At 34.5% G+C, this 26783-nt stretch overlaps 1 protein-coding gene across 1 annotated transcript; it reads right to left on the bottom strand.

Moving 5' to 3' along the window:
* Positions 1–777: 777 nt before the first annotated feature.
* On the bottom strand, positions 778–25286 carry lrrc9 (leucine rich repeat containing 9). Its single transcript, XM_073834968.1, has 32 exons — positions 25152–25286; positions 24817–25035; positions 24469–24609; positions 24312–24375; positions 24112–24182; positions 22003–22185; positions 21771–21926; positions 18718–18881; positions 18503–18634; positions 18235–18414; positions 16657–16774; positions 16435–16570; positions 15684–15833; positions 15434–15558; positions 15126–15332; positions 14912–15031; positions 13750–13941; positions 13157–13282; positions 12910–13050; positions 12303–12480; positions 11922–12142; positions 11643–11765; positions 10659–10789; positions 10443–10551; positions 9693–9829; positions 9244–9377; positions 7819–8036; positions 5969–6037; positions 5674–5799; positions 5456–5588; positions 5221–5377; positions 778–969 (listed from the first exon to the last, which is right to left on the bottom strand). The coding sequence occupies exons 1-32, from the start codon at positions 25206–25208 to the stop codon at positions 918–920; spliced, it is 4470 nt and encodes a 1489-aa protein (XP_073691069.1). The 5' UTR covers positions 25209–25286; the 3' UTR covers positions 778–917.
* Positions 25287–26783: the final 1497 nt, after the last annotated feature.

Here is a 26783-nt window from a genome sequence, read left to right on the forward strand (position 1 = left end):
TCAGTGTCACAGTCTGACACAAATCACTGTTTGCCATAGCTGTAACGAGAACTATTCCACCCCAGAGTGGGCTTTTATTTCTTGGAGAAAAGCTGATGGCAAAACTCTGAACCGTGCAAGATATGTTTGCCGTACAAAGAAACACAGACACAAAAGTGCAAAGCTGGTAATAGCTGATGTGTGTATGTGTGAGAATTATAAATGAGCAGGAAATGGTTTTCCTGTGATCATGTACAAATGTACAAATTACGTTATTCTATAAATAATAATAATAAAATTATTATTATTATTATTATGCTTGGGTACAATTATGTACAGATTGTATTATACTATAAAATAACTATAACAACAAGACTTCCGGTTCATTAGCCACTATAATGAGAAGAAAAACAAAGTGCAGTAAATGGTAAACTGTTTGCACTAAACACCAGTGTGTTTATAATTTAGATAATACATTAAAATACTAGACACACCAATTTGCAATATCAAGCAGCAAAACATGCTGTTTTGTACAACTAAAAATAGCTGGACACAGATAAGACTGGAAGCCAGACCCATAACATTTACAAATGCACCTGCTCTTACAGGAAACATAAAGTGGATAGAATAACATAATCCCAATACTATAAAAGTACTATTAGACTTGCATACAAGTATGCAGATTGTATGACTCTATAAAATAATAATATGATTTTTTTAGAAAAAAAATCCAACCTTACAAAGGGTGAGAATGTTACATGGACAAAGACTTAAGATGAAAAGACACCACTCAGAGACTTAAATAGAAAATATACATTTAATGTCTTTGATACTGACACAATTTCAAATAAATAAACAAACTGTCATTTTTAAGTCGTATTTCAGATCCAAAGATGAACAACAACAAACAAAACCAAAGCTGAAATACAGTATGTACGTTACAGAGGAGGAGGAGGAGGAGGTGGTCTGGGTCCACTGTGACACTGGTACCTGTGGAGAATATCAAGATTACTCGTTGTGCTGTGCTGAAAATCCTTTACCTAATTTTGTGTTGCCATCAAAAATGACCAACCATATACAATTTGCTAAAAAATATACAAAATGCTAAATTATCACCAAACCTTGGATTCAATATTTTGTCAACTTTTTTTCTTTTAATTAGCACAGGTTTTGTGTTTCTTTTTGAAATTGCCTGGTCATAGGTATCATCGTTTGGAGCTTACGCATCTCAGTTTTTGAGTGAAAACGCTAAAATTATCCATTATTTGTGGATAATTTTGGCAACATTCATTTAAAATTTGAGGTGCATACGCTCAGATCAATAAGCACTAGAATCAATCAGTTCTAAATGCTAAAAAGTCCAAGCTGTGGTTTTGGGAAGTTGTAAGTCAGTAAGTTTTTGTCCAATGTGATAACAGTTAAACGCTGTTACGCTGTTCTTCAGAAAAATCCTTCAGGTCCCACAAATTCTTTGGTTTTCAGCAATTTTGTGTATCTGAACCCTTTCCAACAACAACTCTATGATTTTGAGATGCATCTTTTCACACTGAGGACAACTGAGGGACTCATATGCAACTATTACAGAAGGTTCAAAAGCTCACTGATGCTCCAGAAGGAAAAATTATGCATTAAGGGCCAGGGATGTAAACTTTTGAGCAGAATGAAGATGTGTATATATTTTTTTCCTATTTTGCCTAAATATCATATTTTTTTCATTTTGTACTGCCCTTCAGAATCTACAGAAGATTACATGTTTCCCAGAAGACAAAATAATTAAAATTTACTCTGATTTTCAAATTCTAAATGTTTTCACCCCCCTCTTAATGCATTGTGTTTCCTTCTGGAGCATCAGTGAGCATTTGAACCTTCTGTAATAGTTGCATATGAGTCCCTCAGTTGTCCTCAGTTTAAAAGAAGAACCTCAAAATCATACAGTCATTGTTGGAAAGGGTTCAAATCCACAAAAATGCTGAAAAACCAAAGAATTTGTTGGACCTGAAGGATTTCTTCTGAAGAAAAGCAGGTAGTTTAAATGTTCAGGACAAACAAGGGACTCAAGAACAACTATCACTAAACAACAAAAACACAGCTGTGGATCATTTCAGTAACAACACAGTATAGGAATCAAGTGTATGTAAACTTTTGAACAGGGTCATTTTTTTATAAATTCAGACTTTATGTAAACATCTTTTATATAATCCCTCTTATTTTGGTAAAATAATTAACATTTTGCAGATTCTTAAAGGTGTATGCAAACTTTTGCCTTCAACTGTATGTCAAAAGATAAAGGGACTTTTGAAAATCCTCTCCAGGTCAAATGACAAAAGCACAACATGAGGGTTAAAACACCCTCTTACCCTTCAACATCATAAAGACCTATCCGTATCAGTGATGCGCGGGTTGATCCAAAATGAGCCGGTGCCCGCGGTTACGAGTCATCCAAAAATATTTTTAATGATATTCGGGTCGCGTTCGGTAGGGTCGTTTGAAATAAAGATGCCAATTAAACCTTTGTAATTAATATAGTACTAGACACAATTTTCTATGAAATACATAGACCTGCACTTTATTGGCTGAATAATATTTACCTTTTGAATGTTGAGCGTTATTAACTGTTGAATAAATGCTGACGCGGGACAAAATGCCCGATTTCCCAACACGTTGAACTGAGCAATGCCATTGTACCATTTTAATAGGCTACTTTTAAACGCATATAGCTTTATGTATTTTCTGAGAGGGGGTGGGATTTTTGTTGGGAAAGTCGGGGGAGAGACGCACACTTCGATTAGACTGGATAAAGCAGCATCTTAATTGTTAAGAAAATGGTATTCCTAATAAATGTCACAAATATTTTGATTATGTCCAATGCTTCTCTTTCTTTTTGGAATTATTAGACACATTTCACTGTCTTTTCAAATGCCTAGGTCTGTTTAATTTCCTTAATTATAAAATTTCTAGCACTATTTTTAAACGTTTATTCGTGCAATAATATATAAATTATCTCATGTATATGCTTGTTTAAAACCAGGGATTAAAAACGAATTCCAAGTAAAAACTGTATTTTTTCTTTACATTTCCAGAGAGTGAAATGAACGAAATGAAACATTTACTTAATAAATTCAAGGCACTATAATTTCCTTATTCATTTGATACAACTTTGTCATATTCGTGATTCCTGAATTTATATATGAAAACTTTGTTTTGAAGTGCATTCGTTATGTTTGTATGAGAAAATTCGTTAACCTAGCCTATTAAGTTGATTTAATATTCTTGATAATTTTTAGAAGTTAAAAGTTAAGAAAAAAGGAATTAGCTTGTAGTCTATATATATTTAGGGCTATAGGCTAATCTTTTTCTTAACTCTTACACTGTAGATCGAAATAAAATAATTCTTGATCATATTTAACATCGGAGAATCACTGACATAATTTAGAGTATAGGACTTCGAAAACGAAACTATTTGAATCTGTATAAAGGAAAGACAAAATAAATCACAACAAGAACAATCTGTATTTTTCTTGTAATCAAGAACATTTCTTTTGACAAAATAACCTAATTAATGTCGAATGATGTTTGACAGTGAACGCATCTATAGCTGCATATAATCGCTGGTTTCAGTCGCAAATATTAAACATGCGGGTCAGGAAGCGGGTCGGGTACAATATTTACTGGGGGTTTTTTTTGTTTTGGTTTTTTTGCAGTCAGAGTTGCGGGCGGGTTAATTGAAAACGTCGGTCAGGTTCAGGTTGTTTATACATTGACCCGCGCATCACTGATCCGTATGTGTGTGTGTGTGTGTGTGTGTGTGTGTCAGTGATGCGCGGGTCAATGTATAAACAACCCGAACCCGACCGACGTTTTCAACTAACCCGCCCGCAACTCGGACCGCAAAAAAAAAGTAAATATTGTACCCGACCCGCTTCCTCACCCGCATGTTTAATATTTGCGACTGACACCAGTGATTATATGCGGCTGCGGTGGAGATGCGTTCACTGTCAAACATCATTCGGCATTAATTAGGTAATTTTGTCGAAAGAAATGTTCTTGATTACAAGATTGTTCTTGTTGTGATTTATTTTGTCTTTCCTTTATACAGATTTAAATAGTTTCGTTTTCGAAGTAGACCTACTCTAAATTATGTCAGTGATTCTCCGATGTTAAATTTGATTAAGAATTATTTTATTTCGATCTACAGTGTAATAAAAGTTAAGAAAAAGATTAGCCTATAGCCCTAAACATATATAGACTATGAGCTAATTCATTTTTTCTTAAGTTTTAACTTCTTCTAAAATATATCAATAATATTAAAACAACTTAATAGGCTAGGTTAAGGAATTTTCTTATACAAACATAACGAATGCACTTCAAAACGAAGTTTTCATATTTAAATTCAGGAATCACGAATATGACAAAATGATATTATTTTATATTTGTATAGCTATAATAGTTGTATCAAATCAATAAGGAAATTATAGTGCCTTGAATTTATTAAGTAATGTTTAATTTCGTTCGTTCCGCTCTCTGGAAATGTAAAGAAAAGATACAGTTTTTACTTGGAATTCGTTTTATATCCCTGGTTTTAAACAAGCATATACATGAGATAATTTATATATTATTGCTTGAATAAACGTTTAAAAATAGTGCTAGAAATTTTATAATTAAGGAAATTAAACAGACCTAGGCATTTGAAAAGAGTGAAATGTGTCTAATAATTCCAAAAAGAAAGAGAAGCATTGGACATAATCAAAATATTCGAGACATTTATTAGGAATACCATTTTCTTAACAATTAAGATGCTGCTTTATCCAGTCTAATCGAAGTGTGCGTCTCACCCATGACTTTCCCGACAAAAATCCCACCCCCTCTCAGAAAATACATAAAGCTGACATTACTGAGCTATATGCGTTTAAAAGTAGCCTATTAAAATGGTACAATGGCATTGCTCAGTTCAACGTGTTGGGAAATCGGGCATTTTGTCCCGCGTCAGCATTTATTCAACAGTTAATAACGCTCAACATTCAAAAGGTAAATATTATTCAGCCAATAAAGTGTAGGTCTATGTATTTCATAGAAAATTGTGTCTAGTACTATATTAATTACAAAGGTTTAATTGGCATCTTTATTTCAAACGACCCTACCGACCGCGACCCGAATATCATTAAAAATATTTTTGGATGACTCGTAACCGCGGGTGACCGCTCATTTTGGGTCAACCCGCGCATCACTGGTGTGTATACAAACCTGGTCTCAGGATCAGTGTTAGGGAAAGTGGATAGAACTCTATATCCGGTCTGCTGCAGCGCTGTCATGTAGTGGCTGGAAGATCCTCGGATCTGCCTGAAGCTGAAGTCACTCTGAACTCCACGCAAAAGAGAGACAACTGCTTTCTGCTTCTTATCTAAAAACACACAAATTTGTTCTTAGTGTGCACTTGTGTTTAACATACACATTTGGTCTGTACTGTTTGTATACGTACATCTGCTGCCATCATGTGTGTCATCTTGCTGATCAGGTACAAGTGAGTGCATTCCTGCACCTCTTAAAGGAGCCGGTCGGGTCACCAATGGTACCAAACCAGGTAAAGTCATTTCACCACCCGAACCAGAACTCTACACACATGCACAAGGTTATCATCTCTGCAGTATAAGTTGTATCTGATCCATTCATTCGATCTGGACAGTAAGCGTGAGTTACCTGTGCTTCATTATTTAAAAGCTCTGCTCTGGTTCTTTCCTCCAGGGTGACTGTCATGCCATCTAGAACCTGCAGTGTAGACAGATGCAGTACCACTGAGGGCCTATGCAGTGATCGCCGTGCCACCTGCAACACACACACTTTGTATGTCATAGTGCAGAATATGTCTAATTAAAGGAATACTATGTCAAGTATAGAGGACAGAACATACGGTATTTATTCAGAACTAGAGAGTGAGTGTTCCAAAAGCTCAGTTTGAAATCTCTTAATCTAGAGCATTGTGTGTGTGACTCACTGGGTTGCCCACTACAGACAGTTCTATGATGGAAGGAAGGACCTCCAGTTTCTCCAGCTCTGAAATGTCCTGTAACACAAACAAAAGACACAATAAGTTATAAATACACTTTCATATACGTATGTGACCCTTGACCAAATTGAGATTTATACATCACCTGAAATATGAATAAAAAGCTTTCCACTGATGTATGGTTTGTTAGGATAGGACACTATTTAGCCGAGATACAACTATTTGAAAATCTGGAATTTTGAGGATGCAAAAAATCTAAATATAGAGAAAATTGTCTTTAAAGTTGTCCAAATTAAGTTCTTAGCAATGCAAATTACTAATCAATAATTGAGTTTTGATATATTTTACAAAATATCTTAATGGAACATGATCTTTACTAAATATCCTAATGATTTTTGGCATAAAAGAAAAATCTATCATTTTGACCCATACAATGTATTTTTGGCTATTGCTACAAATATACCCATGCTACTTAAGACTGGTTTTGTGGTCCAGGGTCATATATAAGCATACCTCATACATCCTTATTTGGCGTTCACCCACAAATTAGTTTGTATATTAAAATAACAGACTATAGTAGTATATAATATAATATATAATACTGGAACAGTTTTTGTTTTTGTCATGTTAACTCCTATGTTTACTGTTTTAAAAAGTTTCATATGAAGTGGGGAATAAACAATGAAAATAAATTAGGATTAGGAAATGGGCAGGACACAAAGAACATCAAATTAAAGGTTTTTGTTAACATGTCATGATTTCCACGGAGATAAAGGAATGAGGAGGTGAATCAAAAAGATCAGTGAGTCTCAAGAACACACACACACACAAGCATACACACACACCTCTGACCTTCAATCAATGTAAATACTGCTTAATTGTCCCCTTGGGCTGCTGTGCTGGTGCAGTAATGGCTGTCTGTAATTACTCTATATTCAGGGGCAGGCAAAAGGCAGAGCTCTCACAGGGCCTAACAACACTAATACAAACACACTAAGTGACTGAATTACTGTAATTTAGTAATTACAGTAAAACTGCAGCTACACACATACAGATAGATGAGAATGGAGAGGTGAATAATAAAAGCAAGCCTCAAGCACTCAAACTTACACACACTCTCAGTGGGGTTTAGATTAAAAGTGTTTCTAAGTTTCTTGGTAGATACTATATATGTCGCTAATGAAATAATGTATAACCCTGACCTACAGCACTTAAATATATCCTGTTAATACAGTCAATTATATTATCATAAGATTAACTGTATCTGACAGACCTGCCTGTCTAACTGATGAATGTGAACCAAACTGCTTGTCTGTATTTCATATAGAAATATGCCATGACTCAAATACCAAATTTTAAATTAAATGATAAATTCTTAAATGGTAACCTTTTCTAAAATGGTACCTTATTCTTAAATGCAAAAGTAAGCCTATGGGCGAGACTTCAGGTTGATTAGTCGCTATAGAGAAATAATGAGAAGCATAACATTGTGCAGTAAACAGTAAAATAGTTTGCACTACAAACCAGTCTGTTCATAATTAAGATAATACATTAAAATAACATAGTAAGACACGCCCATTTGCAATATCAAGCAGCAAAATTAGTTTTGTACAGCTAAAAACAGCTGGACGTGGATGAGAGCAGGAGCCAGACCCATAAAATTTACAAATGGCAGCATCCACTCTTATGAAAAAATAAGGTGGATAACAAATTATAGTCTGTTTTTCACAATAAGCTTGGAAAAGTCACAGGTTTGTCCTTTTTGGAGCTTTACAGTCAAGGATGTATCAGTATTTTAGGTAGGTTGTTGTGTATTTTGTCTAGGTGTTATTGTGTACCTGTATTTTGTTCATGTCTAAGAACAGTCTCCGGAGCTCAGTGAGAGGCTGAAAGTGGTTTAGTTCGCGAATGCGATTCTCCGCCAGGTGTAATTCCAGCAGAACTCCCTGTCCACAAAATGAGTTCTCACTCAAAGATTTAATTCGATTTCGATCCAGAACCAGCTCACGTAGTTTTCGCAAACCATCCAATCCATCTACCTGACTGATATCATTCCCTTAAGAAAAGAGAAAGACACTTAGAAAAGATATAAGATATGTGTATATAAAAATATATACACATACACTACCAGTCAAGGGTTTTGAACAGTAAGATTTTAATGTTTTTTAAAGAATTCTCTTCTGCTCACCAAGCCTGCATTTATTTGGACCAAAATAGGAGCAAAAACAGTATATTGTAAAATATTTTTTACTATTTAAAATAACTGCTTTCTATTTGAATTTATTTTAAAATGTAATTTATTCCTGTGATCGAAGCTAAATTTTCAGCATCATTACTCCAGTCACATGATCCTTCAGGAATCATTCTAATATGCTGATTTGCTGCTCAAAAATTATTATTATTATGTATTATTATTATCAATATTTAAAACAGTTTAATACATTTTTAGGATTCTTTGATGAATAGAAAAATCCCAAAATCAGCATTTATCTGAAATAAAAAGCTTTTATAACATTATACACTATACCATGTATATTTTTGGGGAAAGTAATTATAGAAATTAATACTTTTATTTAGCAAGGATGCTTTAAATTGATCAAAAATGAGGTTAAAGACGTTTATAATGTTACAAAAGATTTTTATTTCAGATGATTGCTGTTCTTCTGAACTTTCTATTCATCAAAGAAACCTTAAAAAATCTACTCATAATAATAATAAATGTTTTTTGAGCAGCAAATCAGAATATTAGAAGGATTTCTGAAGGATCATGTGACTGGAGTAATGATGCTAAAAATTCAGCTTTGAAATCACAGGAATACATTACATTTAAAAATACATTCAAACAGAAAACAGTTATTTCAAAAAATACAAATATTTCAAAATGTTACTGTTTTTGCTGTACTTTGGATCAAATAAATGCAGGCTTGGTGAGCAGAAGAACTTCTTTAAAAATCGTTAAACTTTTGACTGGTAGTGTATACACTATTGTTCAAACATTTATTTGATCAAAAATAGTATTATTGGAAAATATATTTCTAATTTAAAATTTCAAAATTTCAACATTTATTTCAAAAGGGTCATTTATTCCTGTGGTGGCAAAGCTGATATTTCAGAAGCCATTATTCCAGTCATCAGTGTCACGTAATCATTCATAAATTATTTTAATATGCTGATTTGGGGCTCAAGAAACATTTTCCGTACATTTCAGTGAGGATATTGTTGCAGAAAGTGATGAACAGCTGTACAATAGAGGTTGTACATACCTTGTAGGAACAGCGCTTTGAGGTTAGACAGTCGACTGATCTGTAAATTGATCAGGTTGGATATACCGTTATAACCTAAATGCAGAACCTCCAAACTGGACATCAGAGGCTCCAGATTATCAGTTAATCCCTCCCTACAAACAAAGCAAAGAAAGAACGAAGCACATTCACAAGAAAGTGAGAAAAAACTAATGAGGCATGTGTCGTCCAGAAAAGTATAGTTTACTGCATTAATACTCTATGTGGTACATACGATTATTTAATAAACATGGCTTTTACTCCCAAAACTTTGCAGCCTATGAAGCTTTCTCTAGGTTATAAACATATTCACTGTCTGAGAATCTTTTATTGTATGTAATTGTGATGCTCCCTAGTGGTTAGACAAGAAACTACAGTATATCACCCCAATAGATAATGACAGAGTGATGTTATGTGTGTAAAAAGTGTACCTGCTGGGCCTGCTGTTCTGCTGCCCATATCCACTGGAACTGACTTTATGATAGAGAATCTGCTTGTTGCTCATGTGACTCTGAACTTTTTGACGTGGCAGAATGGACTCAATGTGGTTATAGTTCAGAGACAACACCTGCAAGACCACATGCACAAATGTTAATGTTAGTATACAGTCAAACCAAAACATTTTCAGACGCCTTCAACATTATCACAGTTTATTTGCTATAGTTTAGAAAATGATAATAAAATATGACAAGAACTCAGAGTTAAACTGTCAGAACATATTCATCTTGATAATCACAAATAAATTACAGTCAAGCAAAAATTTATTCAGAGACATTTCTCACATTATCATAGTTTGTTTATTCACTATATTTTTGAAAATGGTAATAAAATATGACAAGAACTCATAAGTTAAACTGTGTCAGGACAAATTCATCTTGATAATGTCAGATAACTTTGATAGAATGGTATGTAACAATATGTTCAGGTCAAAGTGTCAAATCAAATACTAGTAGTCCACTGTATGAAGAATTTTAGGTATAATATGTCACAGTTGACTTTATTTTGCTACCCTCACATGCATAAATGAACTATAGTGTCCTGTGCCCACTAGTAAAAAAAATATATCAAAAATTATATCTGTTGTCTAAATATTTTTTTAGGTTAGACTGTACATAGCTAGTAACATAGACAAAAACAGACATATGTTTTGTATTTACATTCTGTCCTAAACATATAAATACCTTAATGTTGGGCAGGAAGATGAGACCACTGAATGAGGTAAGGTTATTGTGTTCTAAATTAATACTGCGTAAATTACTGAACAAATCAGCAGGAGCGAGATCCACCATCCTAAAACAGACAGGAAAACAGAAAGCCTAAAACATAACGCAACATATTCAGTTCTGTTGTGTTGGTTTAATTCTGACTGTGGGATTGCATAGAAAGTTAAAGTGAACCTGATGGAGCTGGACTGCAGGTTGAGTTCTGACAGGTCTCTGTAGTTGGTATGGCCCAGCTTTTCAGCCACCATATCTGCATTGAGCCGTCCTCCAAACACATCTTTAGCCGTTTCTGATTCACATGTTTCCTACACAGCACAGACAGATTTATATTTGACTTTGTAAACCACTTAAACGGTTCAGCCAAAAATTTAAATTCCGGCAACATTTCACTTTCATTGTATGGAAAAGAGCAGCTTAGACATTCTGCAATACATCTAATTTTGTGTTCAACAGAAGAAAGAAAATCATATGGATTTGAAATAAGATGTGTGTGAGTAAATGATGACAGGATGTTCATTTTTGGGGTGAACTGTTCATTAAAAGGATGTTATACACTACCCTTAAAAGTTTGGGGTTGATAAGATGGTCATCAAGGCTACATTTATTTAATTGAAAATACAGTATAACAATATTATGATATATTGTTACAATTTAAAATAACGGTTTTGTAATTGAATGTATTTTAAAATGTTAAAAGTGATTATCAGTCATCTGAAAACAGTTTCAGGTGAGGAATGGGCCAAGAGTGCAGTAGAGGGGTATCAAAAGCTTCTAAGTACTTCCAAGAAGTGTTTATTGGTGGTTTTAAAGAATAAAAGATTTTGCACCAAATTTGAATTTTGGGGGTTGAATAATTTTGAACATAAACATTTGGAGCCAATTTTATTTTTTCATTATTCATCAACTTTCTCAGAATTTCTCAAATGTGTATTAATAATCTTTCTCTAATAGTCTACTGATGCCTTTGTTGAATTGTTTTCACAAAATTTTGTTCTCTTCAGCAAAATGTCTTGCAGATCAAGGGAATTGAATAATTTTGATTGCAACTGTATATTTTTGTATCTAACTTTGTATCACTTTTTTGTACTAATTTCTTTCAAACTTTTAAACGGTAGTGAAAACAAACACTATACATACAGAATAATCTGTTATATTTACCACAGCTACTCCATCCAGTGCTTTGAGTGAAGGCAAATGGAAAACCATGTAGATCCTGTAGTTCTCTAGTTTGTTTACTAGAGGATTCCCGTATAGATCCAAAATAATTAAACTAGACAGCGCCTGAGAGAAAAAGACACTACATCAATCCCACAGTTTATTCACTTCAACATTCCCCTACAGCACTATACATGTATTCTCATGACCAGTGCTTTAAATAAATGCTTAAAAAATCATTAATTGCACAAAATGATATCCAGATCTATAAAATCTCCTGACCTTTAGATGGTATATGTCTCGGGTGGTGCTGATGTCATTGTTGCCGACATACAGCTCGAATAATGACCGTGACCTTTGAAGTCCGTGCAGAGAGGAGATAATGTTGTTCTCGACAGACAGGAAGTGAAGGTTGGGCAGCTGGTCCAAAACGTCCCCGTCTAAACACTGTAGGTGGTTGCTGTTAATGCTAAGACGTGTCAGCCGATGCATCGCACATAAACCTGCCACACACCAAACATGAGCAGCAATGAACACAGAAAAAAAAACATGATGAACAAATGAAGGTTTATTTACACAGCTTTGTCACTGGTTTTATATTAAACTCATACTGTACAATTGGAAAAAAGAATGAGAGAGGGAGAGACAGAGAAAGAGTACTACCTTCCAGTCTGCTGATACTGTTGTTATTAAGGGAAAGTTCCTCCAGGAGGGAGCAGTGCTCCAGACCCTCAATTCGGCTCAATTCATTATTGTCAAAAGAAGCCCAGCGTAGATTCACCAGTCGGTCAAGATTACTGAGACGGGTCAACCGCAGACCATCAAGATTCAATGCTGTGATCTGACCCCACAGGGCAGAGGACAAAGCACATCGGTTACAGATATCGCTCTACCGAGAAATTATATTATGTGATTATTACCTATGTTTTCATCCACCTATTTGGAACTTTGGATGGAAATATAGTTGTTTTACTCACCCAATGTGTATGACTTTCTTTCTTCTGCTAAACACAAATGAAGATACATGGCAGAATGTCTAGAGTGCTCTTCTACATAAAGAAAATCAATGGGAAGCTGAGCTGTTGAGCTCCAAAAAGTGGCAGTTAAAAAAATTACAAAAAATTACCATTACAATAAAGGGCAGTTTGAACATTTTACAATCTATCTTCTTTGTGTTTCACAGAACAAACAAAGAAATGACATAAATGTGAGTGAATTAATCATTTTAAATGTGTGTATGTGTGCGAGAATGTAAGTTTATATGTCATACTTTGGTGGTCCAGCCTGACTCTAGTTCTTGCGAGTGTTTCCATGGAGACGGGCTGATCTGTGTGAGCAGGTGAGCAGAAGAAAGCAAACTCAGACTGCGGGGACGTTCACTGTCAGTCCGAGAGTGGGTCATCAGAGATACCTGCACACACACACACACACACACACACACACACGTTCCAGGTCAATCGTGGACACAAACATTACATTAACATATAGTATAAGTATAACGTCCAGAATTGTCATACCTGGTTTATTCTAGATCTGGCAGCCACTTGAACAGCAGCAGCCGCTTCCTCCTCCATCACTAAAACGTCATCCAAATGAGTGAGAGTCTTCAACTGTCCAAGAACCACCATACGCACACACTCATTCTGCAACACACACAAGTGCTGCTAAATATTTGTGTGGAAACCATGCTACATTTTTTTCAAGATTCTTTGATGAACAGAAAGATAAAAAAAAAAACAGCTTTTTAACAGATATCACCTTGTGTCATAAGGGTCAATTATTTTTTTAAATAGTATTTGAAAATCTGGAATCTGAGGGTGCAACAAAATCTAAATATTGAGAAAATCGCCTTTAAAGTTGTCCAAATGAAGTTCTTAACAATGCACATTACTAATCAAAAATTAAGATTTTAATAAATTTACAGTAGGAAATTTACAAAATATCTTCATGGAACATGATCTTTACTTATATAATATCTTAATTATTGGCCCATACAATGTATTGTTGGCTATTGCTACAAATATATCCATGCTACTTATGACTGGTTTTGTGGTCCAGGGACATTTTCTACGGTGTAATATGAAGCTCAGTCATTTAAAGTGACTTGTACCCTGTGCCAAGGATTGTGCCGTGTGTCCAGTCGAAGCAGAGCTGGTGTGTGTTTACGCAAAATGTTTATGTCATCCCTGATTCGAGTCAATTGATTCCAGCGAAGATCCAGTTCTATGAGTCGACCAAGTCCACGCAGACCCTCCAGAGAGGAAATATGGTTAAAACTAACATCCAGATACTCCAGGTTTGGCTAAAGAATTAGGAGAAAAATAGAAGGACGTTGAGAAACATAGACAGTCACAAGTCACAGCTTCATATTTAATGACAGGACTTCATTTAATTGCTTCTATCATTAAAAGTGTTTTCATGACAGGTGGTTAAAAATAAAGGAACTTAGAGATATCTACTAAAAACTCATTTTAGTGTGAATGAAGACCAATATTGTGTACTAAAAGAGTATATGTGACCCTGGACCACAAAACCAGTCACAAGTAGCATGGGTATATTTGTAGCAATAGCCAACAATACACTGTATGGGTCAAAATTATCTTTTTTTTTTAAGCCAAAAACCATTAGGATATAGCAAAGATCATGTTTCATTAAGATATTTTGTAAATTTCCTACTGCAAATATATATTAAAATCTTAATTTTTGATAAGTAATATGCATTGCTAAGAACTTAATTTGAACAACTTTAAAGGCGATTTTCTCAATATTTTTTTGCACCCTCAGATTCCAGATTTTCAAACAGTTGTTTCTTGGCCAAATATTACCCTATCCTAACAAACCATACATCAATAAAAAGCTTTTCAATTAAAAAAAAAATTACCATTTTAATTTTGTTATGCTGCCTTTAAAGGTGGCATTTAATGAAAATTTGACTTTTTAAGTCATGCAATCGGGTCCCCGGTGCATCTACCAACCCAGAACATGTGAAAATGCATATCACTAATCAAAAATTAAGTTTTAATATATATACAGTAGGAAAATTCATGGAACATGATCTTTACTTAATATCCTAAATGATTTTTGTGCATAAAAGAAAAACAATTTGACTCATACAGTGTATTTTTGGCTATTGCTACATATAAACCTATGCGACTTAAGAGGGTCACAAATGTATTTTGAGGGTATTTTGAGCTGAAAAGGGTCTTCTTTAAAGGTTAGTGATACCATCATGTTCAGACGAATGTTATGAATGTACAAAATGATCTCATCACCATGTGTGAAATATCATCTAGATGAGTGAACTCATTGAAGCTGAGGGTCAGATGCTTTAGAGCCGTGAGTCGAGAAATCTCAGGCAGTTTATTCAGACTGTTGCCATGTAGATTCAGCACCTGTAAGACAGGAAATAATTCTACAAAATGATCACAATCTCACTAAATGACTTACATACTACAGAGATACAGGTTTGTGTGTTGTAAGTCTCACTGTGATCTGACTGAGGACGTTTGCTCTGGCCACTGTCAGTATGGATTTCTCATCTAGACTGAGCAGCTTGGGGTGAGGCTGTAGGATGGGTTCCATTTTTAATGCCTCCTCATCCAGGTCCAGCTCAGCATGGGACACAGATGGGGCATCAGCGGGTGATGCATGAGAACTGGACGGGGAGTCTGGAGAGTCTGGCTGGGATGTATCCTAGAGAAATATGCCATAAGATGAAGATTTGATCGCTCATTTCTATTTTCTGATATTGAAATGGTGTCAATTTTTGAGTGTATACTGTTAAACACATATACCTTTGTTACATACTCAAAATCCACAAGGTACTCTGGAAGCACCATTTCATGGTCAAACATGTACCACATTTTCTGCCGCTGTCTACAGTCACAGCTGTCTGTCAGACTGGAGGGACACAGCGTGTCTGATGAACAAAAACACATAAACACACACACACACACACACACACACACACACACACACACACACACATGATCACCACTGCCCTGAAGACATTCTTCTCTGATGGGTTTACGTACTCCAACTCACCACGGGCTGTTTGTGCTGTGTGCTTTTGCTCTTTAGAGCAGGTACTGAGGTAGACAGAGTTTGCTTTAGTGTAATGATCACAGTCTATTGGGAGACTCTCCTTCACTGCAGCACTGCGGCCCAGGAAGACTTTAGAAATGATCAACTGACCTACAAACATACACAAATGCAGGAAAGCAAACATTTTTAAATATCAGTGATATAATTGAGATATTCAAAATATATGTACACCACTACTCAGTTTGGGGGCAGTGTTTTTTTAGAGAGAAACTGATCATTTTAATTCAACATGGCTCCATTAAATTTATTTAAACTGTTACAAAGGATGTTTTAAGTAAATGCAGTTATTTTGCTTTGTATTCATAAAATAATCAAAAAACATATTAAGAATGTTTTCATCATTGATAATAATTATAAATGTTTCTTGAGCACTAAATCAGCATATTAGAAAGATTTCTGAAGGATCCTGTGACAGTGAAGACCTAAGTAATGATGCTGAAAATTTAGCTTTGCCATCATAGGAATAAATCACATTTCAAAACTTTTTTTAAAACAAAACTGTTTTTAAAATTGTAATAATATTTCAATACATTACTGTATTTGGCATGTTTTTGATCATACTTTATTTTGAACATTATCTTACTGACCCCAAAGTTTATTTTTTTGTTTTGTTTGGTGCCAGTATTAGTGCAGAAATGACAGCTAGCACCTTCAAATTAAATTAATTTAAAGGTTCTGAGTGAATCCAGACCATGTCGGAAGGGAAGAGGATCTGCAGGGCTACTTCCTGATGTCGAGCAACTGTTCTTCTGGATAAATGTAATTCGCAGTCGATCAGACACACTCACACTGTTAGAGAGGGGAACGGCTCTCTCTCTTCCTAATGCCTGAAGGAAAGAAACACACATCCATGTTAAAGATGATGGGTCCATTTAAAAACAGAGTCCTCACCAGGCTTTAACAGATTATGTACCTTATATGCATCAGCAGTTTTAAAACCATTTTCTAGGATTTGTATTATCTCATCACTTTCACAGGAATGTTCTGGATCGGGTACGTAGAACAGATACTCCATACAGCGTTTATAGTTCCTGTCACATACAAACAAACACACACACACACACACACACACACACACACACACAAAATACTATTGTCATAGACGCAATTTGAAAAGCATTTTTTATTCTTTTATTCCATGGTTCCATAGACTGACACTTAAAAACTGTCATTTTCTGACACCAGATAAGCTCCACCCACAAAAACCGTCATCACTGTTTGCAAACACTGAATTGGTCTATAGCCATTCAACATTACAGTATAATTGTGATTTATTAGACTTTATAAAAAGTAACAAATTCTAATTTAATTGAACATAAAACAATCTTGACATAAACCCATTATTTACCTGTGCTCTTCAGCATATAGGAAATATACAGAAATTGAATAAAGTTATCAAACACTAAATACTAAATAAAATATAGATGAATCATTAAAGCTACAAAAATGTGTTGATTTCCTTTTTTGCTTTTGTTCTTTGATTAAAGGGGTCCTATTATGTTTTTTTCACTTTTTATGTGGTACAGAGGGTCGAAACACATGCGGAGCCACGGCTGATGTAAACACAAGCATTGACAAGAGTGACGATCATCGTCGGAGCCGCGCCGTAGACGTAAGAATCACTTTAACCTAGCTTGCGAAGTGACTGCATTGGGAGAGGCATGGCAGTACTGAAATGCAGTCTAAGCTGTTCGCCAATTGCAACGCAGTGGGACTGCTAACCAATCACAACACATTTAGTTTTTCGCAAGGTGGACCTTCATCAAACCCGGAACCAATCGAGCCATTTGTGCCAGCGTGGGGAGAAGGCTATTGAAAAAATAATGCATTTATCGAACCACCAAGCATGAGAGTATGTTCTAGTGCACCCCCATACAAAATGAAGACTTTGTAAAAGAGCATAATCGGATTTCTTTAATAGACATCATAGCAGCTGCGTCATTAGGTAATTTGGCTGCTATTACTTTAAGAGCTGCTGCTGACACGCATTATACGAGCACAGTATAATGGCTGACAGGACAGGTAAATTCGTTTTTACTGACATATGGCCTGACAACACCTCATCTGGCAGCAGTTCACTGTTGTTCTACTGAAGCTCTCTCATCACCTGTACCTTTCTCGTGTTCGTTTAACTAGTGAAGGTGAAGTGCGTGTCTGAAAAGTCCCCCGTTTGATGTGGTTGTAAAGACATTCAAGACTAAATAAACACACTTCTTGTCAAGAAAAAAATAGAGGCAGCAGTTGTGAGTGGGGTGGCCAACCCTAGCCCTGCCCCTGCATTAACTGTGATAAATATATATATATATTTAACACTGTTAAACTTGAAATTACTCTCCTGTGTTAATGTGCTAATTTTGACAGCACTATAAACAATGAGTAAAAAAAAAGTCACCATATGTTTTGCATGCAAGTCAGACTGGGTCTTCCTATCTAAGTGGGTATTTCTGGCCAAAATAAGATGTGAGACACAACAAGTGTCTGACTGACTCACTGTGAGTAGGGTGAAGGTTCCTGTCTGCAGAGCAGAGAGTGTACTTTGTCTTGGAAGCGTTGTCGCAGGGCTCTGTTATGGATACGGATGATTCGATTGATCTTAATGCCAGTGATGTGGAGAGGTTTATAATCCCACGCACAGAAACGAGACAGCAAGAGATCGTAACATGAAGTGAACCTGAAAGAGGAAGCAGAAAGCAGTACAGATCAGTAATCCTGCATGTTGTGTATCTGTACAACAGATCTTGCATGCATACATGTGGTACCAAGGTTCGCCGGTGTTTCCCTCTTCGAAGCGAATGTTCCCCACGGTTTCAAGCTCCAACAGCAGAAAGTGCACCATCGTATCCCTTCTATATGAGGCCAAAGTCACATTATGCTGATGACTTGCTTTTACCCTGAGAAAATAAAATACAGATATGCAAAACCTGACAATAGTCATGCACACAGGTTGTTTATTTATATAAAAATGCACACTCACTCCTCCAGGCACTGCTCCCAGAACTTCAGTCGGTCTTTAAGAGCATCCAGTTTGTGCTGCAGTTTTTGCTCATGGCTGTGGTCATTACGAAGGTCAGAGGTCAAGTCTTCAGGTTCTCCTGACTTCTTACCAGTAGACTGTACAAGGGACAGCTCACATTCCATCTACTCACAGAGAGTCAATGTGTTTCAGGGTACAGACTTGGCTATAGTCTGGGTACAACTTTCTCCCCAGAAGTTGAATATGGAATAATGTAGCCTTGTTTAATAATAATATTTTAAATATCTTAATTAAATATTAATAACAATCATTTATAAAATACTTTTATTAATAATATTTTAAATATCTCACTTAATCATATTATATTAGTATAATAACTTTTAGCATTATTATTTCAGAAAATTAGAAATGCGTGATATATCAATACTTTTTTTTAGTATTTTTACGTATAGATCTTTCAATGTCCACTTATGCATCACGTAAAGTTAAAAAAATGATAATTTGCACTTTATAATGTTGTGATGCCTAAATTCACTTCACATTTAAAGTAACTAGTTTAAGGTTGCAATGTTTTCTTTTATAATTATTTTTTAATTATATATTAACACAATTAATTCACATACACTGCCGTACAAAAGTTTGGAATCAGTCATCAGTTTTAATGGTTTTTAAATACGTTTCTTATGCTCATCAAGGCTGCATTTATTTGATCAAAAATACAGAAAAAACTGTAATATTGAGAAATAATTTCAATGTAAAATAACTGTTTTCTATGTGAATACATTTTAAATTGTAATTTATTTTTTCATTTTTTTAATAATTTTCAGCATCATTACTCCAGTCTTTGGTGTCACATGATTCTTCAGAAATCATTCTAATATGCTGATTTATCATCAATGTTGAAAACAGTTGTGCTGCTTAATATTTTGTTAGAACCTGTGAAACTTTTTTTCTGGTTTCTGTAATAAATAAAAAGTTAAAAAGAATTAAAAGAAAAAGATTTATTTAAAATATAAACTACCATTTAAAAGTTTGTGGTCAGTACATTTTTGAAAGAAATTATTGCTTTTATTCACCAAGAAGTGTTAAATTGATAAAAAGTGATAGCAAAGACTTATATTGTTAGAAAAGATTTGTATTTTGAATAAATGCTGCTCTTTTTAACTTCTTATTCATCAAAGAATCCAGAAAAAAAGTATCACAGGTTCCGAAAAATGTTAAGCAGCACAGCTGTTTACTAACATTGATAATAAATGTAATAAATCAGCATATTAGAATGATTTCTGAAGGATCATGCGATGATATTAAAATAGAAAACCATTATTTTAAAGTGTAATTATATTTCACAGTATTACTGTATTTTTTTCAGTATTTTTAGTCAAGTAAATGCAGCCTTGATGAGCATAAGAGAATTCTTTAAAAAACATTAAACATCTTAATAATCTTGATTTTTTTTTTAATGGTGTGTGTGCATATATATATATATATATATATATATATATATATATATATATATTAGGGCCGGGACTTTAACGCGTTAATTTAGATTAATTAATTACACAAAAATAACGCGTTAATTTTTTTTAACGCATTTTAATCGCACTTAATTTTGCACCGCGGAACGTTTCTCACTGGATGAGTTTCAGCGGACCGATTATACTGGAGCACCAACTAGCGTTCAGACCTATGGTTCAGACAAAGGAATGCGCATATCACCGCAGCACATCGAGCCTCAAGTATCACCTCAATGCTTTTACAGAAGGTCTACCTAACTATAGGGTACCTGAATTTCTGAAATCTAGGCTAGTATATTTCTAAATATCCCAGTGTTTCCCCTTCCATTATCTTAGGGGGGCGCGTTTACAATGTCTCCTCCAAGAAAACACGGACTGGATCGCGGACTCCATTCATAAAAACCTAATTTACTACAGCGCGGAATGCCACGTAAATTCGTCGATTTTTGGATTGATAAATCAAAAGTTGGTCTGTCACTTAATTCAAATCGCGATATGGACTAGTATCTGTGAAAACTGAAATGCAAAAAGGCCGTTTTAATATGAATCCTGCATGTAAAGTTTGCCTCTTTATGTTAGAATGGCAGAGACGCTTTTTTTTACTGCACGCGTGATGCTCCCGTTAAGTTTTGGCATTTGCATTCCAAATGAACAGATAGACTCAATCTCCAAAGCTACTGTCAGTGTCACTTTTACCGTTTCATTTGAGAAAACTAGCATCATATCATACTTTACACACAGAAACTTCACGGCAACCTGTCAAAATAAAAGTACGGTTTAACATGAAACAGAACAATATTCCTATTTAAATAATTGACAAAAAACAATATATATGATAAAAAATAAATATAACAACAAGATTAACCACTTAATTGTAGAAAAAAATACTACGACTTTTATTTAAATATTAAATTATTATTATTTATTGTTTTTAACAGCAAACCTCTGTTTGTTTGCCAAAAATTAAAAAGTTTTATTTTCATTTGATTAAAAATAAATAAATGTTTATGCTTTCAGTTGATTATGAGAAAAATTAAAACACAAGAATTTCTTTAGAAAAAAAAAAATAGCAAAAGATTGTAAAGCCCTATTGTTCAAAATGTTAAAATAGAGAGTTTTGGATTTATTTTTTCACTGAGATAAATGTTTTCGTTATTACACAAAGTAGGGTAAAGTACCGAGAAAAAAGTATAGAAACCTAGGGGAAACACTGTATCCTATTGCTACACTTAATGGCAATATTGCACTGGTCTGTTGGACTTGGTTGAACAAAAATAAACAGTATTTTGTTGCTTAAGTTTATGTGTTCAGTCATTATTCAATGGTATACTAAAAATCCATATGAAAAAACTTACTTCTCACTGTTCTCAGGTCAAATATTTATATGCGATTAAAATGCGATTAATTTCGATTAATTAATTACAAAGCCTCTAATTAATTAGATTAATTTTTTTAATCGAGTCCCGGCCCTAATATATATATATATATATATACACCATTGTGGCAAAAAAAAACTGTGTGTATACTATATATACTCACATTTCTGAGCATGTGTGTTAGCACACGTATTCTCTCCTCTGGTAGTTGTATCTGGTCTCTCCTCTGCTGCCTGAGCTTGGTTTTGAGTTCATCGAACTGTCTTTGCGCACAACGTACCCGCATGGTGTAATACATCATTTTCTTCAGCACTGTGGACTGATGCACAACCACACATTCCCATCGTTCTTAAACACAAAAGATACACTCTCAGATGAAACAGAGATTCTCTCACCTCTGCTGTGTCTTTGAGATGTTTGTCGGATATGTCATATGTGTCCAGGCGCTGCAGGTGTGGCATGTGGTATAGGACATGTATGTAGTAATTATAGAGCAGACACAGCGGGTTTGGAATGGATTGAGGGTCCTTCAGACTCAGGTGCCTTAGTCTTGGCAGCCGAGCCAGATGGGTCAGTTCCTATAGGGAAAATGAGGGTTGTATGATTTTACATACAGTTATTATTTTCTGGTAGGTATTAGGCCTATACATATTGAATTCATTTATATTAATGTTTAGTGGTCAAGCATGACTATTACTACATGGTATATTCATTTACACTTTTATTTTATTATTTTGTTAGGAAACAACTTCCACCTACACAAATGAAACATTTTGCTGCAACATTAAATGGAAGTGCATTAGTTTCCCATTAGAGAAAAGAGCCTCGCATATGAGCCTGAAGACAGTTCACCTGAACAATGAGCCCACAGACGGACAGCACAAAAAGCACCATACAAACAACTATCGGCTTGTTTCATGATTCTGTGTGTGTGTTAAACAGAAAGAGCTGTGAAGAGCCGTCAGACACAAAGAGTGCCCGAAGCGAGACAGAGGAGCTTTCAATCACTCGACTCACACAAAATAACAAAGCCTCCCATTTAGAGATGCGCACCCCATTCAGGCTCCACACCAAAATGAAAATATTTATCTATGTTATTGAAAAAGTATCTCTTTTTCTTTTCGTAAAGAAGAGACAGATGAAAACTGCTTGGGCAGAGATGCCACATTACGATAATGATAAGAAGCGAAACGCAAAAACTTGAATCGTGCAATTCCTGAAATGATCAGGTCTCTCTAGGGAAGTTGAGAAAGTACAGAGCGTGCACAAAAATAACAGTAATCAGATCTATAGTGAGCAGGAGAGGGAGGATGCAATAATGGCATGTAGATACAGGCCTGCAGTAATAATGGTGTGAAGGCCAGAAGGAAATTATTACCCAGTAATCTTGAACACAAACAAACAAACAAAATGGGCTCTACACGAAGGACAATCTAATAAGAGAAAACCTGATTTTAGGCATCATCCATGTGCACAGCAAAAACGTAGCGATGCTTTAAAGTTTAATACATAAGTTGCGGAGACATTCGTGAAATTTTAGCTACATTTTTGAGGAAAAAAAGGTTTCCCTATGGGTTTTTATAATGAGGTTTTCAATTGGTTAGTAAAAGAATGTATTTGGTAAATATAAATTGATGATAGTTGGACATTTTGCTTCAAAATGTAAATTACACACACTAATACCAAAAACACAAATTTTGAAGCAATTACACTACAAGTCAAAAGATTTTTAATGTTTTTAAAGAAGTCTCTTTAGCTCACCAAGCCTGGATTTTATTTGATCCAAAATACAGCAGAAACCGTACTATTTAAAATATCTATTTTCTAATATATTTTCAATTTTAATTTATTCCTGTAAATTTAAAGCTGAATTTTTTGCATCATTACTCTAGTCACATGATCCTTCAGTAATCATTCTAATATCTTGATATGCTGCTCAAAAGACATTACTGTTATGATGAAAACAGATGAGTAGAATTTGATATAATCAATTTAAAGCGTCCTTGCTAAATAAAAGTATTAATTTCTATAATGTCTTCCCCCGGCTTCAAGCTTTTGAATGGTATATTATATAATGTTACAAAAGCTTTTTATTTCAGATAAATGCTGATCTTTGGATCTTTCTATTCATCAAATAATTATGAAAAAAAAAAATCCTCAACTGTTTTAAATATTGATAATAATAAAAATAACAAAAAGTGTTTCTTGAACAGCAAATCAGCATATTAGAATGATTTTTGAAGTTATTTTTGTAATAAGTAACTACATAAGAACTTGGGGAACGCATTCCTGTTTGCCCAGAAAATTTCGCTGAGCAAGGTAAGGTGTTAAAAACGTAGTAGGGCTGCATGCCTTAGCAAATACTATAAAATTTATTTCAGTTTAATATTACTGATGCCTTATTTATAAAAAGAAATTGCTCTGCTATAATACAGTTAATGATAAATGTAAATGATAGATGATATGATAAAATAGCACATCAAATAATAGTACATTTTTCATACCTTGAAGGAACTGATTTTGTTCCCTGAGAGGTTTAGATTTTGAAGATTGATGTTGGGATACAGACTATGACCTTAGGAACAAACATGTTAAATATTAAAGTATCCAGTAACAGATTTTATGTCTATGTACTATAAATTCTAATATTATAGTACAAAAATTAAATGCTAAAATGGCAAAATGTGTTTTACAGTGGACCTACCAAGTGTCTCAATAGCATTATCAGCAAGATTCAACTCCTTAAGGTTTACAAGTGAATTAAGTCCCTGTAAAACAAGGTGTAAAACAATGGAATAAAGACAAATATAACACACTTTGAAATTTAATTTACAGAATATCCAGACATAAACACAGGCTACCTGTATGTAAGCAATCTGGTTCTTATTAAGCCACAGAACTTGAAGGTCGACCAACATCTCTAGATTTGTGATCCGCTGGATGTTGTTGTCATACAGAAATAACTTCTGCAGATGCACACAGTTATGCAGGCCAGAAATTTCCTACAACACACATACAAAACCAGATCAAAACAAGCTAGATTTGTTTGCTGATTTTCATCTTAATTACAGTAAATCAGTCAAAGAAAATAAGCAATTGAAATGATCAGAATTGCAGAAAAGGCCAAAAAACATATTGTAATCACACTGAAATCCAATCCATTAACCATTTTCAGAAAATTTAACTAGAAACATCATAAAGTAACTTACACTCAGTTTGCACTCCACTACCCATAATTCTTTGAGGAGTGGGCAAAACTCCAAGCCCTGGATTGAGCTGATGCTTTGGCCTACAACAGTGAGACTGGACAGTCTGGGGAAGAGAGAGAGACCCAGCATACGCGGAAACCCAGAGAAAAACATCTCCAGAACCATTTCACCACTCCCCTCCTGACACACCTTCTCATAGCAGAGTCCATTAGACACACACTGAGGAAATAAACAAACCAAAGACACTTTAGCACAGACCAGCACATGTGGCTTGAATTAGAAAACCACACCGCAAGAGCAAATCGCACATTAAGTTCATTTAGAACTGAACTCACCAGCTCTTTTATAATTTCTTCATCTCCAGTTAGTTTTTGCTTTTCATTCTGTGTCATGATCCCCTTAAAAACAGTTTTTTTTAATGCTTATGGACATTCAAACAAATGTACATTTTTTAAAATATGACGTTAGACATTAATTCTTTACTCAAAATTACTACAACTGCAGTTACTAAATGTTATTAAAAAAATCCACATTTCTATTTTAGTTAATACTACCTTTTACATATATGAATAAACATTTATCTCACAAAACTAGGCTACACATTTCTAATTTTTACTAATTGTATAAATGCATAAAAATCCTCACCTGTTTGTGTATCCTATGTCCGACTGAATATAATAGTCCAGAGCCCAGCAGGTGAGGTGACCAAGTCAAATTCCTTCACACTCAATGATTTACCACAACTACAAAAGATCAGTTTACCTTCTCTCCACCATAAAGTTCAACAGCTGCATGATGCCTGTTAAGTGTAAACCTGCCTTTCAGCAATGAAAACATATCAACCCTTCAGTATCGAGCCGCACTTGTAGTGATTTTCCTTTTTATTTTGCTCACCGCAGTGTTTACATCAGGCCGTTGCTAAGGAAGCGTGGCTCGCCGGTGCTAAGGAAGCCCTGTTGGAATGTGTTGGTGTCCGCCAGCAGATGGTGCTAAAACACCGGTTCATCTATCCGTTCACACGACATAACCTTCTCATACACATAACATTCACAGTGGATACACACAACTGAAATATTGTTTAAAAGAACAATATGTGACTCAAGTTGATGCAAAGAAATAAAATAGGCTACATACACAACCAGAATACAAAACAGTAACATTCTACTTAAATAATTAGGCCAAATACATAAATAAATAAAGATTAACCAGCTAACTCTTACATCGAAGTCATTATTTTTTCCATCAATATGGCTGTTTTAGCAGCTTTCTTATTAAGTGATGAGCAAAAAGACTCAAAGAATCAGATCATTAACCTTCTCTATTCATACTTTAGCCAACTTTTGTCTGTAAAACTACATCAAATGTTAAAGTGTTTCAGGGCAATGTGCATTTTTGGAAAGAGGTTTAAATGGATGCTTCTCGTAGCAATTATCCGTGGCAAATTATTTCGTGTTTAAATACTTTATTTGAAAAAATAATAATAGTAATATTAATAAAATCCTTATTTTACAAAACAAAATCTGTCTAATTACACATTTGACATTTTTTACGCAAAAGAAAACGGTTATGGTCACATGACATGGCAAACAAATAAAATATTTCATTTTTTTAGTACGCTTTTTATTTTGATTGATTTTAAAACAATTTAATTAAAAAAAATATGAATTCATTCATTTTTATTACACTCAAACCCCCTGCAGTTCCTTTACAAACACTAGTTTGGGAAAACTTGATGTAATATAATTTAATGCACTTCATGTTGTTAATAACAACAAATGGAATATATTTTCGTACTCTTTGCATTTTTATGTCAGTATGATACAAGATTATCCTATTTAAATCAATGTGATAAACGAGTTTGGTCAAAAGTAATCTAAAGTAATCCAAAAGTAGTCTGATTATATCAATGAATGCAATATATTTTCTTACTCTTTGTATTTTTATGTCAGTATAAAATTAGTTGAATT

Source organism: Garra rufa, chromosome 2 (genome assembly GCF_049309525.1).
Source record: "Garra rufa chromosome 2, GarRuf1.0, whole genome shotgun sequence".
NCBI classification, from domain to species: domain Eukaryota; kingdom Metazoa; phylum Chordata; class Actinopteri; order Cypriniformes; family Cyprinidae; genus Garra; species Garra rufa.

Coding starts and splice junctions, on each gene's coding strand:
- lrrc9 (XM_073834968.1), bottom strand. CDS start 25,208: ATGACACAGAATGAAAAGCAAAAACTAACTGGAGATGAAGAAATTATA. Junction 13,942..14,911: donor TAGATGATATTTCACACATG/GTGATGAGATCA, acceptor CTAATTCTTTAG/CCAAACCTGGAGTATCTGGA. Junction 5,378..5,455: donor CACACATGATGGCAGCAGAT/GTACGTATACAA, acceptor GTGTGTTTTTAG/ATAAGAAGCAGAAAGCAGTT.